We start from the raw sequence: 19,978 nt of genomic DNA on the forward strand, positions 1-19,978 counted from the left end.
TAGTATAAATAACCCAGTAAGTGTATATCAAACACTTAAACACAGTTTCTGAATGACTCCTGACTGAATCTTGAATGTCTCTAAACAGACTTCAGAATGACAATTAAATACTCTTAACTGACTCTTTACTGACTCCTGATTGACACCTCTAGGATTCTTGACAGAAACTGGAACAATTCTGAACTGTTTCCTGACTGACTCCTAAATGACTCCTGAGTGACTCATGACAGACTCTTAAATGATTCCTCTTTGTCTCGAATGACTCAAGGCTGTCTCTTGAAAGACCACTGAAAGACTTCTGAATGACTCTTACCGCACTCCTGACTTCTCAGAGACTCTTGAATGACTCTTCGATGGAACCTGTCTCCTGAATGGCCCCTGACAGTGTCCAGAAAGACTCATGAAATGCCCTAACTGTCTCTGCTGAATAGCTCCAGATTGACCCTTGAATGGAGCCTGACTATCTCCTTAATGGCCCTTGACAGTGTCCTAAAAGGCTCCTGACTGTTTCCTGACTGGCCCCTGACAATGTCCTAAAAGGCTCTTGACTGTCTCCTGACTGTCTCCTAAATGTCTCCTGACTGTCTCCTGACAATGTCCTAAAAGGCTCCTGACTGTCTCCAAAATGGCTTCTGACTGTCTCCTGATTGTCTTCTGACTATTTCCTGAATGGCTCCTCACAGTGTCCTGAATGACTCATGAATGGCCCTTACTGTCTCTCCTGATTGACCCATGAATGGACCCTGACAGTGTCCTAAATGTCTCCGCATTGTATCCTAAATGACTTCTTACTGTCTCCTGAATAGCTTCTGACTGTCTCCTGAATGGCTTCTGACTGTCTCCTGACTGTCTTCTGACTGTCTCCTGACTGACTACCTGAATGGCTTCTGAATGACTTGTGACTGAGTCCTGAATAACATCTGACTGACTCCTAGATATAGACTCCCAAAGTATGCTAGCCAGACTAAAATTTAAATTTAAATTTTGTTTGAACAACTCAAGACCACCGTTTCTCAAACAGTTTGTTTGGTCCACATTTAATGATAAATGCCTATTGATTTTAGTTAAAGACAAGGTTTCATTATGATTATTGATTTCTGATTATTTTTTACAGAGTAAATTAGTGCTGAAATGTACACAGTTTGTGGTAGTGGACCCTGTCGTTTGGACCCTGTGGACATCTATAGTATAATATCATTAGTATTTGTGTGAACTGCATTCCATCTGTATCTCGTTCACCTCTCCTCTCAGCAATCTGCAGGTAGCTGGTGGACAGGTAATGCTCCATGTCCTGCTGAAATGCCTCCTCGAAGAACTTTTGCCTATCTTTCAACTTCACCTGCTGCTGTCCAGATTCCGCCTCTGGGACCTTCTGAGCATGCTCCGAGTCCAACTCCGCTGTGATTAGGGGAAAGATAAAGCAAATGAAATAAAAATGCCTTGCTTTCGTCAAAGCCCATATGGCACCTTATCACGTTTTCTTGAATAAGCCTCTTTTTCAGGAGACATAATCATGGACAATTTTATGACATAACTTGGACATTTTAGAATTAAGATGTTATCCATTCATTCTGAGTAAACTTGTCATCCTGGATCTGAATGCAAACATAAAACCACAATATTACAATATGCACTAAAATAATTAGGATGAGATGATTGTGCTAATCACAGCCCCCTCTGGAGAGCAAAGAGACGTATCGTGTAGTGTTAAAGGCAGGCAGTAATTACCTCTATACAGGATTCCAGGGCTTTATGGTTCATCACACCTTCAATTATCTCTAAGACACACAACCTCTAATTAGCACGTTGTGCCGTGAGAAGGTTCACAGACTCCGAGGCAGTTTGATTCTTTAAACCCCCTGATGGCTAAGACAATCGAAGAGCCTGGACAATGCAGGTACAGCCTGTAGGCAGGCCTACAGACACGCACACTCGATCTTACACACACAGAAACAACACACACAGTATCGAATCTCAGCACCACTTAGTTACTGATTACAGTCAGAGAACAGAGGGGACTGTGGAGGAAGAACTGAATAACAGTGCAGACAGTGGACAGTGAGCGTCCTCATTCACAGCCTCCACACACACACACACACACACAGGTCTTTTTCTCTGATTCTTTGTCCTCTAATCTCACTTTCCTCTCTCCTCCTGCTCTACTCTCTCCCCTCCATCTGTGTGGGATACTGAGACTGCTCTTATACGTGACAGACCCGAGGGGGCGTCTGCCAAAACCCTCAATTTTTTCATTTTTTTATTTAATTCGTTTGCCTTAAATAAAACATCAGCAGTTGGACTGCGTTTTGTGTGGGTGTAAATGTCTATATTTACTATATATAGTCATTTATGGTTATGTGTTTGTTTCTATTAAATCACAGACACAGATATAAAAAGCAGAAATATATGTATTGATGACGAACTAAATTATAAAAACTATATAATTAAACTATATAATAATAATGATATGATATGATGATATATAATAAAACCCCCATTTTAGGAGTTAAAGTGTCAATAAGACCATAAGAGAAGATCAACATCATATCAAGACATCTTAAGATCATAAGACAAGATAAAAATTTTATTAAAACTAATTATCAATATCAGTAGGTCATTGCATGTACACAGTTGGGAATCACCAGAAATCACCCGATACGATATTATCATGATTAAATCTAGGTGTTGATTTAATCCGTATTGCAGGTCTGTAAGTATCACGATTTTGTAAATTTCCTGATTCAAAAATATATATTTTTTTAATTTTGCTATCATATAAAATCTTGAACTGTTAAAAAACTAAATTAAGTAATAACTCTAAAGATTTATTTAACACTAGATTTTATTTGCGTGGAATTTAATTGCACACACAAAAATGTGTAGCGTCATCATTTGAATTTTGGAATGAACTTAAATTTGTATGTTACCATGAAGTATGTGTACAGTGCAATCTGTTGTTTGAGATGAACTAATGATTTTTTCAAGGTAGATTTTTTTATGATATAAGGGCATTTTCCGTTTAAATTTCAAAGTAGCACGCAGTATCTTTTCTTCTCGTGGGCCGACTAAAATTAAACAAAGCCTATACAGTATGTTACTTTAAGCTCGTACAAATACACCTGTGAAAACCCTATTAAAATTCCTTAAGCAGTTTTTATGTGATGCGTGCACAAACAAACAGACAAACAGACGTGTTCTTGATTTCTCATCCGACGTCATCACAAATTATGTTTTGCAAATTTGTACAGACTTGGAATTAGTGTGATGATACATGAATGACCTCCGAACATCCCCATGAGAAATCCAGAATAATAATTCCAAAATGACTCCTGAATTTCTCCTAAAACTGGAACACTTCCTCAACAGCTTGTGGCTCATTGACTTCTTGATGAAATTCTATCCAGCTCCTGAAGAAGCCACTCTGACCAGCTCTGCTTCAAGTCTTAAATGACTCCTAAATTGAAGGTACTACATGGTATGAAGGCCCTCACTTTTGTGGTCCTTATCCAAGTCAAACTGTGTTCAGGACTTTTGGTGCACAAACTACATGGAGCAAGGTGTACCATCACACATCACATGCCATGGTACAACATTATTGGTACTTTATATTAAGTGAATAGTTTCATTTATGTTGTAGAACAAAAGCAAAACCATTTAGTTCCTGTTATTCTGTGAGCACATACTAGCAGGTAAAAGTCCCATTATCATTAGTATAGGTAGATGTAGTAGTAGTAGGCAATCATCCATGTGTGAATAAATATAATTAGGACTACTTTTTCCTGTTCAACCGATGACTCCGTGTCTAGGTTAAAGTGAGAGGTGTGAAACGGCTATAAGACAGTCTGAAGCAGAAAATACCTGAATCTGTGTCTAAATGCATCCTGGTGTAGCGCTGCGGTGCGAATCGACACGTTACAACATATATATCCAGTGTTTTTATATCTGTGTGTGCGTGTGTGTGCATAGTATGCGCATCTGGCCTGTGTGTTCTGCTCTGTCAGTTGCAAGGTTGCAATGTGTTTTGCTACAGTATATCTGTAATAGAACATGTTTTTTAAACTGTGTGTGTGTGTGGGGGGGGGGTATGTGTGTGTGGGGGCGTGGGCGTGCGCGGGGTGGGCTATAGATCTGCACTTCCTGTGCTGTACTCGGGTGAGATACGTGAGCCGATGGACAAAAAAGATACTTTCATACAGTAAGAACCACCTACGGAAAAACTATTCATAGCCCTGGAACAACAAAAAACAGACGGGGAAGCGTTCAGCCCAGTGCCTGGCTCACTTCAGTTTACTAAGTTTTCTGTCAAAGTTAAAATAAGCTGTCGGGATGAACATGTTGCATTTTTATATTCAAGTCAAAGATGCACACTTGAAATAAGGAATGTTAATAATAAGTCAATGAGTACACTGTGGAAGTTCTATATACAGTACATAGCTTTGTAATATTGAATGTTTGCCATACTGATATAATAAGCATTTATTAAATGTGGGTACAATATATATGACAATATATCATTTATGCACTTGTCCAATCTTCCAATTATGTGGCAGCAGGCCGATACCTCTAGGGTCTGGGTTCGAATCCCACGTTAGGTCTGTGCTCCTGGAGTTTGCATGTTCTCTCTGTGCTTGATGGGGTTCCTCCGGGAACTCCGTACCAAACTCCTAAAGATTAAGCTAATTAAAGTTCCCGAATTACTGTGTTCCCGAATTTAGTGTATGAAAGTGTGTGTAAATGTTGATTGGAGTCCTACCAAGGTTCTGAAATGGGACTAAATACAAGACAGCAGTCCACGGTCCCTACAGTAGGACTACTGAGGCTCCTAGATGGAGATGGATGGATGAACAATCAGTTAAAGTGATGCATGGCACAGTTTTAAGCACCAGATGGCCTGATTTGAATATTTCAAAAAAACAATAACTGTACAATAGTCTCTAGAGTGTACAGAGAATTTTTTTTTTTTTTTTTTTTTTAATGCAGTTCTGCAGACAGGAACATCCTGTTGATGAGAGGGGTCGGAGAAGAACAGTTTGTCTGGTTTATGTTATGTTGTGCATACCTGCACAGTCTTCAGTTGACTGAAAGTGGACAGTTTACATACATAAATAAATAAATAAATAAAAATGAAATCTCAAATTTCTGCTACTGATCCAGCCTACACTGGGTCAACAGTTCAGGCTACTACTTGAGGTGGTGTAACGGTGTGAAGAATGCTTCTTGCGCTTCTTAATGCTAAGCATCGTTTGAATTACAGTATGCAGTGAAGATTATTCGGGTATTGTTGCTGACCAGATGCATCAATTTATGGCTACTATTTATAATATGAGGTTTGAGTCAAACCGGGACCGTTGATTGTGCGGGAGTAAAAACTCCCTTTATCTCTCTAAATAATCACCTGCCACACTAATGCACTTATCCCATTGTTTTATTAGTGCGTGGAAACCATCAAGGTAAAACAGTTCCTTAGCATGCCGGAGCATTTAAGGTGTTCCTGGCCTCCCAGGAACTCCTTAAACATGTAGAAATGGCTTGGAGTGAGGTCAGGACTGTACGGGGGATGTGGCAAAAACTTCCAGCCGAGTTCCTGTAATGTGCAAGCGGTGTTGGTGAATGATTGTGTGTAGATTTACATTCAGATGGAAGTTCTGCACATTGGCGTTAAGATATCTGTCGATTTTCAAGGATGAGTCGTTCCACTCGCTGAATGTTCACGAGAACTGCAGTGGGGATCCTCATTCACATACGGCCTTCTTTAAAACGTTTGCACCTTTCAAAGAAGTCTTCTGGAATATGCCTTCGTTTACAAGAAAGTCTCGGTTTGACGTGGACAACACTCATACTGTACAGGATATTGTTTTTCTATGCACCTTAATATTACAGGATCATGTTTCATATAGCTTAATGATATACAGTACATTGATAATTCCAATAAAGAGTGGGGGAATACTTACAGTATGCAAGAGAATGTACCTTATGATTTCGTTCCCTCCTAATGGAAGACACACGGTTTTATTCGCATAATTTGGACATTTACAAGATTTCCTTTTCATTAGGAAAGTAATAAGATGAAGAGATGATATTGAGTCAGGTCTGTTTTTAAAACTAAGCCATCACCTCGCTATTGTAATTTCATGGTCAAATCCAAAAAGTGAAGTAGATTTCATTTTTGGAGAATAAACTGAAGGTGACATATCTCTTTCTCTCTCTCTCTCTATCACTCTGCATCTCTCTCTCACACACACACACCACACTCTTTCAGAATTCATCTGCAGACATGAGGTAAAAAAAAAAAAACTTCTCGCTGAGCTGTGGAGGAAGACAGTCACGATTATTGAAGTAGGAACAGCAAGGCTGTAAACGAGTTGTTCCCGTGAGAATTGTTTCAATCACTCAGTCACACACACACACACACTACAGTACACACGCCTTTGCCAAATGAACGTCTGTTTTTGTTGCATTGCATGAACTCGAGAGTCATTAAAATGGCTCAGAGGTGCACTCTCAGATGTTTTGTACTGTCTTGATGATAAGAGTTTTTTTTTCGGTGGGCGGGTGTTGTTATGTGTCTAATTGACGGTTACAGCTTTTAAGGATGTTGCCATGGCAAGTGATTGCAAGGTGATAAGTGTAATGCTAATAATGCAAATCACAGCGATAGTTAGTACATCTACATCTAGGCATTTGGCAGACGCCCTTATCTTTGGGCACTTTTACCCCATACATCTAAGCAGTTGAGGTTTAAGGGCCTTGCTTAAGGGCCCAACTTGAAAAAACAGGCTTTGTTCTGATGATTAGTCACTCCTGTGCTCCAGCCAGTGGGATTGTGGCTGTGGTCGGCAAAGCAGGCAAACATTTTTAATCATGTGATTAACTCATCTTATTGAGCAAGTATCCAGTGTCAGTGCTTCGAAAAGATCAGAGGAGAACATCCAACTTAAAGTCATATAGATGAAAAAGTCAAGTGTTTTTTTTGTTGTTGTTGTTGTTGGCGCCTTATTAACTTTAAGAGACAGAAAAAGGCTGGTGAGAATTAACATTTATTGTTATAACAGAAATTTGTTTCACATCATTAAATTTAACTGTAAATGGGGAAAGTAAGGACATCCTGGTGCCATCTCTTTTCCAGGTGACACAGAAAGGGAAAAAGGAAAACATGCTTCATCAGACCAAGGTACCTTCTTCCATTTCTCCATGGTCCAGGTCTAATATTCATGTGCCTGTTGTAGGTCCTTTCAGTGGTCGACATGGGCCACATGACCAGTCTGCAGCAGCAAACCCCCCATACAACAACAAACCATAAAGCACTGTATGATCTGTCATCTGTCTATCAGAAGCCGAATTTTTTTCAGCAAAATGGGCCAGTCCTTCACTCCCCATGTGCCTTAATGCCCGTAAAAAAATCATGTGGGCAATACTAATTACGCAGATAATTCAATAGCTTGTAGATCCATCTTTAGCAGCAATAACTTGCAGTACTGGAAGAGTTTCGGATCATCGTCATGTTGCATGACCCAATTTGGACAAATTTTTAGCTGTCGGACAGATGGCCTCACATTTGCCTCTAAGATACTCGTCTACAGGAGAGTTCATGGTCAACTCAAAGACTGCAAGGTGACCAGGCCCTGTGGCTGCAAAACAAATCATCACCCCGCCACCGCTCCAAACATGGCACTGGGCATTAAGGCCATTAAGATGGTCTCATCTTTCCATACAACATTGTTCCAGAAGCCTTGTTGTTTGTTCAGATGCAGTTTTACAAACCTTGATGAAGTTGCGTCCATGGTTTTTTTTTTTTTATAAAAGGCTTTCTCTTGGCTACCATTTCAAGCAAACCATACTAGTTCAGTCTTCTTCTAATTGTCATGGTGTTTAACATGCTTATTGAGGTCTATAAGGTCTGAGATGTAGCATTTGAGTTTTTTTGTGTGTTTTTCTATAAGCAATGCATGCTCTGGCCTTTAAGTGAATGTTCTAGGACGTCCACTCCTGGGGAAATAAGCAACAGTCTTGAATGCTTTCCACTTGTTAATAATCTTCTTCAAATTGACTGGAAATGGTTTTATAATTATTTCCAGATTGATGTGCAACAACATTTGCTTCTCTAAGACCACGCCTGAATGCTCCAGACCAGCAAACTGCCAAGTCTTGCTTTTATTGAGGTCTGCACACCTGTTGATAATCAGTTAATCAAGGGCGGATGATTAGTAGCACCTGGCTGCACCTGGCTTACCCTTTTAAATCCCATGGAAGCAGTAATACTTAGTATTGCCCATGTGGTTTTTTTTTTTCCCTCTTTAAATTTGGCTTAGGTTTATCCCAGGTCGTACTGTATTTGCTTACTGTAATACTAAGCCCCTGTATGGTCAGATAATTTTATTATGTTTTAACACACATAAAAGAGGGGGTACTATTTAAAAAGAACAAACCTTAGGCAAGACATGACCATTTAAAGTGGTACATTTATAGACTGTGAAACAATTGCATGCTGGGAGAATCCGGATACAAAAAAAAAACAAAAAAAAACCTGTAGGCGTGGGTAAGAGAGGAAACTCTGACACTGATAACACACTAGCTTCCCCATCGTTTATTTGCAGCTTGGCTAAATAGCTATATATATTTCTTCTTCAACACATGAACAGGCAGCGTACTCCCCACATGCACACTAATAAGCATTTACTTCCTGCTGTCTCAAGCCTGAAAGCCTTTTCTTATACTCTGGTGCTAGAAAGGGAACAGAAGATTTATTTATTTATTTTTTTAAATAAAATGCCTCACTGGCTACCACCAAAGCCAGCTCCAGCGACTGTCGGATGCTAACAACTTTTTAGATTGGCAGGACTGCTAGTGGACATCATCGTGCCAAGCTAATGTGCCAATAAATGTGCCAAGTTTCCACAGCAAGGTACACAAATCTTACTTCATTATTGGTTTAATTAGCTTAAGACAGCACAACCTGGACAGGTCATTTTTTAGGCAAAAGCTGGAATGTGCAAAAAATAATAAAAAATAAAAAAAAGCGTACACACACACACACACACACACACACTCTCTCTCTCCCTCTCTCTCTGTCTCTTCGCTTACCTACTGTCATTATCACAAAATACACAGTGCTGTACTGCTACATCTGGTGTATTAAGGATATTTAATCATTGATTATTTAATATAATACTTATCCGACACAGGGCAGTCTTTAGGACAGACTTTCTGTTTTATTTCATTTTTTCCTCAGTGACATGGTAAGCTGCATAAAAAAAAAAAAAAAAACAAGTGAACAAAATAAAGGCTGGTGTTCGTAGCTGCTCAAATAAAATTCAAAACTTGTTCCCTGATTTTTCCACACTTAAATAAATGAAAATGAATCTTTTTCCTCATAAAATTATTACAAATAATTACATGGGACACACTAACTGTCTATTATATTTTTTAATAAAAAATAAGCTGTACAAAATAAGCTAATGATCTGCTAATTAAGCTAAGTGTTTTTGCTCGAATATAAGACATTTCTTGATCCTTCTGGTCTTTTTTTTAATCATTCTCTTGTTATCCCGTTGAACTATTACACTCAAAGAGCGTTTTTTAATGTTCAAAATATATTTATAGATTGTAATGATGTAGAGAGCACTGACAAAGCAGCTACTCAGCTAATTAACTTAGCTAATTTAGTTAAACAAGGCTAATGAGCAATGAGTTCTTTTTTTTTCCATTCTTTATAGGTGTCTTAGAAGATGTTAAAAATCTACTTTAATACAAATCTTGACTACTGAAATGAGTCCTGATGTGACAGTCCTCGAATACTAGCCTACTTCATCTGACTGTACTATACGTTAGCTACAGCAGCTAGGCTACGTTTGTAATGTTTCACCTCAGTAGACTGTGATTAGTTACCATTAAAAAACATATAGAAAATGAATTTGTTTTACATATTACCCATTTGTATTTGAACAACATGCAAAGAGCATTTTATCCTGAACACTACACTAACACTGGGTAGGTACAGGTAGTATGGATTACACAAGATGTTGGGAACACCATGGTCCATGTTTTAGCACATCACAAAGTTTGCGTATCAGATTCACTTGGAAGAAAACTAAAGTTATGTTACACATTTGGCAAACACTCTTTTCCAGAGCGACTCATATTCTTTATCTGAGCCATTGATAATTGAGTTAAGGGCCTTGTTCCAGGGCCCAACAGTGGGGTTCCCATCCTGCCCATATGAAATATTACAAGAGGCATTCAAGCCAAACCAGGACTTGCGATTGCATTTATCATGAAAGGAGTAAAACCAGTGGAGATTTACATCTGTGCAACATTACTGGATGTCATTCTTATATTATAAATGCAATTCCTATTTACAGTTTCCTACATATATAAAGGTTAAAGCTTTTCTCCCAAGTGTAGTATTTTAAAAGTCATAAAAAAGGAAATGCATTATTAATTCATGTATCTCTTTTTTTATTTTATATTTATATTTCTTCGTTATATTTCTATATTTTTCATTTTATATTTTATATTATAAGACAAGAAAATATGCTTTATCTTGCACACTGCTTGAAATAAAGTGCTAAGAAATCTAGTGCTCTTAAATGCTGTTCAAGAATTTCTTTTTTGCTAAAATTAAGCCTTTAAAAAAAAATAATGATAATTTACAGCTTTTGTAATAGTTTTTTTTTCCTCTCTGCATTTGCTATGAAGTATATAATATTTATAAACGTTTATATAGAACTTAGTTGACTGTTTTAATGCACATATTGCTGAATTTGGATTAAAGTAAAGTATATAAAGGACCAAATAGATTGTTTAAAGGGGCAGTTTGAAATTCTGAGTGCCCTCTGCTGCCCATGTGACAAAATGCGATTGAAATAAGACCACTAATAAACCTTTACCTTTCCTTCAAGCATGCAAACCTTTTCTTTAATTTATGAAGAAACCTTACCTTATCTCTTTCTCACACTCAGTAAGAACTAAGCAGAACTCTGATGACACAACTGTAATAAAATGCAGTAGAAAAACAATCACCTTAATTAATGAGATAATGGTATTAATCTTATCTGAAGTGCATAATGTCTCACTCACACACGACGCGCACACCGCCTCCTCATGCACCTTGTTTAATGTGATGAATGTGTGTTGTCATGCATTACATACACACTGTGATGAGCAGCGTAGGAGTGTGTATCAGTGGGTGGACTGAGTCACACCGCCCCTGTCACTGCCACTCAGCATCCTGTACTTACAAAATGGGTCATATTTACACACTGAAATTCCCTTCGACCTCAGCACACACACACACACACACACACACACACACACATACTGTACATCAGATATTACTGTCATAAAATCATAAAATTTTGCAAAAGATTTATTTATTTCAAATTTTTTTAACCAAGTTAAAACATTTTATCCAAAATTGACGTTGAGAAACAAATACAATTTATCCCAATAATTAAAAAAATATCTATTTTGTAAGCCTGTTTGACTTTTATTGCATGTCTATTTAATTGCATAAGCATTTCTATAACTTAGTCTTTGCTTATTGTCATAAAGGGTGCCAATAATTCTGGAACACCCAGAAAAAAAATATCATTAACTCAATTCCAAAAGTCTTTAAGTTCTGGAGTGCAAACGGTCAGAGTCTGAATAAGTTCACATCGTTGTTGAGGGTAAAGAAAAGAAGCTGAAGAATCTCCACGGCGACGTCGTTGCCGTGGTTTCCATCTCTTGACGTTGTTGGTTGGCGGATTTGAAGGTTCGAGTAGGTACGGATGCGTAGGGGAAGATGCATATTCTAAGTCAAACAAGTGATGAACACTGCATGAGAAGAGACCTGTGTGTGTGTGTGTGTGTGTGTGTGCGCGCGTGTTCCACAGCCCTCTCCAAAACACTCCATTTCATCCTCCAGCCTCTCAGACAGCACGCACACACACATTTCAGTTAGCTTCAGCTACTAATATTGTTTGAATAAGTCACTTCTATTTTCTAGAAATAAGAGCTCATGAGTTCATACAGAGAAGTTTCAGAGCTAACCTCAACATCATATCATGACATCATCAGAACGTTAAAAAAAAACAATGCTAATACAGTAAAAAACTCTCACACATCTCTCATGCTTGTTGTCTTGTAGCATGCTAGCATATCAATTAGCGAATTAACTACAGCGGATAAGATTCTTAGCGCAGAATGTCAAGCAGCTGCAATGCTTTAATGTTGTCCTGCTAGCTAGAGCTAACACACGTGTGGGGGATGTGCTAGTAAGTATACAGTACACCACAGGACGACATGCTGGTACATATGACACTGTGGTGTGATGTGTGATGTGCCAATGCTCTTATGAAACAAGTTTATTCCTGTTAGCACCTACTGTACAATTTTTCAAATTTTAATTATCTCAGCTAACTAATCTTGGTTAGTTCCCATCTAAGTAAAGGCTAACATGTGCTTCCTTCACAGGACGGAGTAACACACACTGAGTAAAGCGCTATCTACCCCCTTCCACATACATGACCTCATTTACACCTTTGATTGACTAGGGTCGCTGAGTGTGACATGAAAGGAGACAAAGTATGCCACCCCATATTACTCAGAGAGCACGTCTTCATATTACAGCAACAAGTTTTCTTTCATATTTTTCTGTCCAGTGATATTTGCTGAGTGAGTTATAATGATTGAACGTTTAGATTAATTTCTCGTACATAACTCTTGCGAATTGAATTACAGCCAGAACGACTGTCAGATCTGCTGTGACAAACAATTCATCAACACCTTCTGAAAAAACACAGAATTTTAGACTTTAACCACACAGAGGAATAAGCAGTTTTGTCAAGCATGCTTGGATTCTGTTGATTTATACCTTATGTTAAAAAAGCAATTAACTTTAACGGTTTACAAGTGTGCATTAAAATTATGAATTCTATGATGTTCAAGTCAAACCAGGACTTTTGATTGTGCAGAATAACAGAACATTTAGTTTTTCTTCCAAAGTCCCGGTTTGACTCGAACGCCCAAATCGAGTGAGAAGCATTCCAAGAAGAGTGAGGGGAATCAATCTGGATAATGTATGTGATGGTCATGTGTCTGTATACTTTTGGTCCCCCTGTGGTTTAAGCTGAAAAATGAGATTAAATGAAACAGTGTTATATAATTCCTTTTCCTATGATGTGAACTTTCTGTGTGTATTTTATTTCATTTTTTTTTTATAAATGACAACATGCTGGGCTGATGTTAGCGTTGAGACAGTATCATTGTCTATCTTCAAGTATACTTAAACCAAATAAGAGCATGAATGGACCCAGGGATGCATTTTTCTGTAAAACATGCGAGTTATTGTAGATGGAGAATGAAGCGAGCGCACTTGCACATAAGAATAGCAGCTGGTCGTAAGCATTAAGTAGAAGAACAAAGAGGGGTGGTGAAGAATAGGACTATAAAAAGACATCGCTAGAGGATGTATCCAAGAGCCTTTTTTTCCCGTTCTTTCTTTCTTCCATGTACAGTTTTCAGTTATGGTTAGCGCAGAAGTGACAGGAGCTGAGCTGGCTTTTGTGCCGAGGTAAAATGAAAGGCTGGTGAACACGTGCTGACTTCAGGGCAGTAGTCACATTTGCACGTGTCATCTTTCTGAAATGTTTTTGTGCTCAGGACGGCAGGAGGTGGTCTGCCTGCAGGGGGTCAGATAGATCCTAGGCGCTTACACTGCTGTTCATATGGAAATTCTGCACTGTTTGTAACAACACTATTATCATACCCGACAGAAACACACACACATACATTGAATATTAGTGTAACTGAATGCAATAATTGTTTTAGTCATCGGTAGCTCATGAATGCTGTGAATGCCTCGTCAGTGTGTCCATAAGGCTGATACTGTCCACAAGACTGAAAACAGGACACAAGGAAATGGAGGAATTTGATCAGGCTGAGTTACTGCTCTGTATTTAGAGCATGGTTATCTAATCATAGATGTATTTCTCTCAGACAGGCCATCGGTGCATGACCAGAATGCGAGAACTGTCCTCATATCTTATTTCCTGCAGTAGGAAAAGAGTTATTTACAGATTTAGTCTGTATCAGTAGAGCTGGCCGTGATAAGGGAACCTTATATGCTTTGTATATCGACCTATAATTTTTACTTCTGTGGGGACTCTTTCAGGGTCGGGGTTTTAATCTTCTCTACTTTCTGGGAGAATGGAGTTTTCATGTTCGCCCCATGATTGGTGGGTTTTCTCTGGGTACTCTGGTTTCCTCCCACAATGACATGCACAGTAGACTGATAGGTAATTACAAATTGGGCAATGAGTTTGCACCCCATCCAGGCTGTCGCCCACCTTTTGCTTCAATCTCTCTGGGACAGACTCCAACCCCGATAAAAAACAAGGCAACATAAAATAGAATAAAATACATGTTATTTAAACAGAGATCCCAAACCTTAACATTAACCCAGAAGAATTAAATAAATAATTGATGAAATAATTGGTGAAAACTCTTTTAGTAAAGATGCATGTAAGTGTAAAAGTGGAAGTTGTTTTGACTTACTTAAATGTCTGTAAAAATATTTATTAATATATAATATAAAGAAAATTCCCATTAGGCCAGGTGTTTGTTTACAGCTTTCAGCTTTGGGCACAAAGACCGACCAGTCCTTCAATTTTCCAGCATCATTTCTGTAGTTAAAATTAAATACTTAATTTTATTTGTCTTAATGTATGGCTGTGTGTTGGTTTGTTTTCTTTGTTCTTACTGTAATAATAGGAACAATTTAAATTTATATTTTTCTTATTACAGTAATCTTGAGGTAGTTCTTGAACTACTGCACTAGCATAAGGATATGTTTCTAATGGAAGACCTTAAGCTCTGCTGTGACTAAGGCACTCTGAAAAACACCTGAGTGGAACACATTTAGGGGAAAAAACTACCTGGTTTGATAAAAAAGGTGTTCTATTTTTGTAGGATAATGCACAACGTCATACAAGCCATTTCCACATGTTTGGGCCATTATAGGAGTTCCTGGGAGGCCAGCGTTTCAGATGTGAAGCGGGCAGTCTGATCATGGTTTCAGCATACAGTACCAAGAAAACTTTCCCGGTTAGACTTTCCCGGTTAGATCTTACTAAACTAAATTAACATACATTCGGAATCACAAGGAGAATACAAACATTTTTATAACATTTATAACATATTCTTGAATTTTCAGAAATATTAAATTACTTGACCATTGTCATGCTTTTCACATATGGAATTAATGAAAACATTAAATAAAACAAAATGCAATGACTTTTCTGTCATAATTTATCTTTCATTACTTATTCATCCATTACAGCATCAAAGCTCCAGGGCAAAATAAGTGAGCTAAATTTGTTGCATTGAATGTTTTGTCAAAAAGAAGGTACAAAAGTTTTAGAATTTATGGGTTTTAATTTAATTTATGCAAATAACCCATGTGTAATTAATGTATCCTTCTCTCTCTTTCTCTCTCTCTCTCTCTCTCTCTCTCTCTCTCTCTCTATATATATATATATATATATATATATATATATATATATTTTAAGGATAAGTCGACCAAGAATCCATGTGCTACACTTACAACTGTGGTCCATAAAAGTATAATTAATTCATTGTCCGTTATATAATATTGGTCTCAAATGGCAATCAATACTGTGGTTACATCAAACTCAAGGACTGTTGCATAGGATTTGATATTGTGCCTCGCTCGAGTATCATCAAAGAAAATCAGGTTTAAGAACAAAGTCAAGTCGAGCGTAACTGCAACACCTTTGTTTTTGGCAAAATCCATCCAACACATAAACTGCCTGAGTTTGTAGCCTGCGTTCTGGTGGCGCTTCTGCATAATGATAATTACAGCTCTTGTAATAGCCGTTTTAAAGCGAAAGCTTGTCGGAAACACGGTGTACACCAAGTAATGAGGCAGAATGTTAAAAAAGAAGGACTTGCGCATCACTTTAAGTGTAAGTCAAACGAATGATGCAACCTGGTGCAAGGACTGTGGAGAAGGTAAAGGCATGGGGCTGGGGGAGCTGGAAAACAAAAAAAAACTTCATATTCCTCTTCTTTGCATCAACAAACTCTTTTCAAAGGTCAACACTGTAGCGCTGTCACTTTTTAACCTCCCAGGGCGCAGTACTCTCATAACTACAAACCTTTCCAATTAGTTTCACCGGAGTTACAGGATAATTCATCATTCATATGGAATAACTGCAACGGTTCACAGAAAAGGCCACAAAATGAAGGACACCAGGGAAGTTTCTAAGATATTTTAGTATGAAAGAGAGATAAAGATAATGCAGGAAGGTTGAAGAGAGTGTGGGAATGATAAGGCTGGGTTTTCTTGGCAGATGAACGGTGTGAGGCTGAACACAGGTGGGAATGAAAGGATTCTTTGTAGTTAAGGGAATTGGGGGAGCTCTCAGTAATCCGATGTAAGGACTGGAGGGAAATATAAACCCGATTTCACAAAAGTTGGGACACTGTACAAATTGTGAATAAAAACAGAAGTGAAAGTTTCAAATTTTAATATTTTATTCAAAATAGAATATAGATAACATATCAAATGATATATGACATATGAAATGTCATGCCAAATGTTTGGATTTCATGTCATTTTGGATTTCATGAGAGCTGCACATTCCAAAAAAGTTGGGACAGGTAGCAATAAGAGGCCGGAAAAGTTAAATGTACATATAAGAATCAGCTGGAGGACCAATTTGCAACTTATTAGGTCAATTAGCAACATGATTGGGTATAAAGAGAGCCTCTCAGAGTGGAGTGTCCCTCAGAATTCAAGATGGACAGAGGATTTTCCAATTCTCCCAATGCTGCTAAAAAATATTGGCGCAATATCAGAAAGGAGTTTCTCAGAGAAAAATTGCAAAGAGTTTGAAGTTATCATCATCTACAGTGCATAATATCATCCAGAGATTTAGAGAATCTGGAACAATCTCTGTGCGTAGGGGTCAAGGCTGGAAAACCATACTGGATGCCTGTGATCTTTGGGTCCTAAGACGACACTGCATCACATACAGGAATGCTACTGTACTGGAATGTAAATCACAACATGTGCTTTCAGAAAACATTGTCGGTGAACACAATCCACCGTGCCATTCGCCGGTGCCGGCGAAAACTCTATAAGTCAAAAAAGAAGCCATATCTAAACATGATCCAGAAGTGCAGGCGTTTTCTCTGGGTTTCCTTTTGAGAACCTGAGACGCCATATCATACATCTGGAAAGGCACCAATGCTGAAAGGTATATCCAAGTTCTAGAACATCATATGCTCCAATCCAGACGTCGTCTCTTTCAGGGAAGACCTTGCATTTTCCAACATGACAATGCCAGACCACATACTGAATCAATGACAACATCATGGCTGCGTAGGAGAAGGATCCGGGTACTGAAAGGGCCAGCCTGCAGTCCAGATCTTTCACCCAGAGAAAACATTTGGCGCATCATAAAGAGGAAGATGCAAGAAAGAAGACGTAAGACAGTTGAACAACTAGAAGCCTGTATTAGACAAAAATGGGACAACATTTCTATTTCTAAACTTGAGCAACTTGTCTCCTCAGTCCCCAGACGTTTGAAGATTGTTATAAAAAGAAGAAGGGATTCCACACAGTGGTAAACATGGCCTTGTCTCAACTTTTTTGACGTGTTGATGCCATAAAATCTAAAATCAACTTATTTTTCCCTTAAAATGATACATTTTTTCTCAGTTTAAACATTTGAAATGTCGTCTATGTTGTATTCTGAATAAAATATTGAAATTTAAAACTTCCACATTATTACATTCTGTTTTTATTCCCACCTTTTTTGGAATCAGGTTTGTGAAATGACAAGAGGGTGGTTAAGAACAGGTCCAGAACAGGCAGAGTAGAAAGTAAGAAACAGACAGAAAGCTGGACATCCAGAAAACTCAGCAAGACAGGCAGAATCCGAATCCAATCAGTACAAAAGACACATATCTACACGGCTCAGGCAAAAAAAAAAAAAAAAAAAAGTCTAAGATTACATTAATTGATTCCCCATGCTCCTAGAACATTCACAATTTGAATCATGGAATATCATCAGGGAAGATAAAAGTCCTTGCATGTGACAACCTGATCATTCAGTACATTCAGGTCATCAGCTGACTTTATTTTATTGCCACATAATGTTACTGAGTCTAGACCTGAGCAAGTGAAGAAAACCCAGATCATAACACTGTCTCCAGAGGCTTGTACAGTGGACACCATGCATGATGGGTGCATCGCTTTTTACCCTGACGTGCCCCTCGTTCTGGTAGAGGGTCAATCTGGACTCATCAGGTCACGCACTTTTTCCATTGTTCCAATGTCAAATCCTTATGATGCTCTCCAGCAAACATATTGTAGCGTTTTTATCGCCTGAAAGGATGGTGGAGAGACGAGTGAGCTTATTTGCTACCCAATGCAATGGCTGGGAGTACTTTATTAAGCACACAGCATGTAAGGCATGAGCAGCACCTTCACTCAGGAGCCTACATCCAATTCAGCACTAGCTTGAACTGGAGCACATTTCACACGTCACACACCCCTCACACAAACAGGGCCGAAGCCACCAACCCAAACACCTTTCCCCAACATGGTGAACACACACCGACATCCCCGCAAGGCATGCTGGTCGTCAGCCGCCGCCCCGCCCACGCCACACTATATTTACATACAGTATATATATATACTGTATACTGTATACTGTAAATATATGTACTGTATATATATAAAAGATTTAAAGAACTTTATTAATCCAAGAGGGAAATTAGGGGAATTTTAGTAGTAAGGAAAAGTAATAAATAACTACAAATAAAATAAAAATAAAATAAAAACAGTAAGTACCATTTTGCATATTGCATAGAGTCCTAAAACAGTAAAAACCATATTTAACACTAAACTTTTAAATACCTTAAATGCACACTAAATATGACCCAAGAGCATTTGTAAATACTGCACAGTAATCTAATATATGTATGTAATATTGTATTATTATATGCAATATTGTATTACATATTTTATTGAGATGTAATATTGCAATTATGATATTATTAATACAGGTGAGTAATATTGTCCTATTTTGTTACTGTTACTGTCAGTGAATATCCACATAGTGTATGAATTACAGAGAAGAGTTATATTTTCAAAGACAACCAGATATATGGAAAGTTCATAACAATTCGAAAATGTTGCACAGCTAGTTATCTATCCTTCACAAATTATCTCGATTGTTTATTTGGTGAAATTCCATTAGGGGGGAAAAACAAGCCAGAAAAAAAGAAAAAAAAAGAATTTGGTATTACAGATTCTAATAATAAGCTTTGCTTTTTAGCTAGCCCGAAGAAACCAGGTTTTGTGGCACCAAACTGTTATATTCCCAGTCGTCTTCAGACAGCTTAATAATGCTGTTAAGGAGAACTGCTTTAACAAAGCTACAGTAGGCTTTTAAATTCCTGTAAACTGTAAACTGCGTCCTAAAGAAAACTAGACGTCCCTTTTTGTTCAGGAATTTAAACGTAAAGTTATTTTATATCTCTAATACTGTACTTTTCCCCCCTTTCTAGTCAGTTCAGGGATTTTATGTGAGAGATGTGATTATAAAACTCTATATAACTGCTCAGATACTGACCTGCGCCTCACTGTGGTGAGGGGGTGAAGGTTAAGTGATGGACGGCTCTCTTTAGCTACGCCATTAGTGATAAAGCTCTCTGGCAGAAGTACCACCCTGAGTGATGTGCGAGTTATCCAGGCACACAGAGAGCCCTGTAACAATGGCCAATAGTAGGTGGTACAGGCTGTCAGACAGAACAGAGCAGATGATCAGGACTATACTGAAAAGGGTACTGTACTCATTACAGCAGCACAGCCTCTGCAAACAGGCTTAGAACGGCGATTCTGTCTGTCAGACTGAGGTCAGCTTGCTGTGCCGGCATTTATCTGTCAGTATGTTTGCAGATCTTT

At 38.2% G+C, this 19,978-nt stretch overlaps 1 protein-coding gene across 2 annotated transcripts in view; it reads right to left on the reverse strand.

Annotated features, from left to right (window-relative positions):
• The window catches only part of dtnbp1b (dystrobrevin binding protein 1b), a 37,332-nt gene that overhangs the window by 6,795 nt on the left and 10,559 nt on the right, over positions 1-19,978 (reverse strand). The window contains exons 1-2 of one of the 2 annotated variants that reach the window (XM_053489777.1): positions 3,859-5,354; positions 1,240-1,398 (exon numbers count right to left, since the gene is read on the reverse strand). In XM_053489777.1, the coding sequence (XP_053345752.1) occupies positions 1,240-1,398; positions 3,859-3,964 (265 nt within the window). In that variant the 5' untranslated portion in view covers positions 3,965-5,354. Of the gene's footprint in view, positions 1-1,239; positions 1,399-3,858; positions 5,355-19,978 lie in introns of those variants that run through there. The other variant, XM_053489778.1, reaches the window with a different exon arrangement.

The sequence above is a fragment of the Clarias gariepinus genome, chromosome 28 (genome assembly GCF_024256425.1).
Source record: "Clarias gariepinus isolate MV-2021 ecotype Netherlands chromosome 28, CGAR_prim_01v2, whole genome shotgun sequence".
Taxonomy (NCBI): Eukaryota; Metazoa; Chordata; class Actinopteri; order Siluriformes; family Clariidae; genus Clarias; species Clarias gariepinus.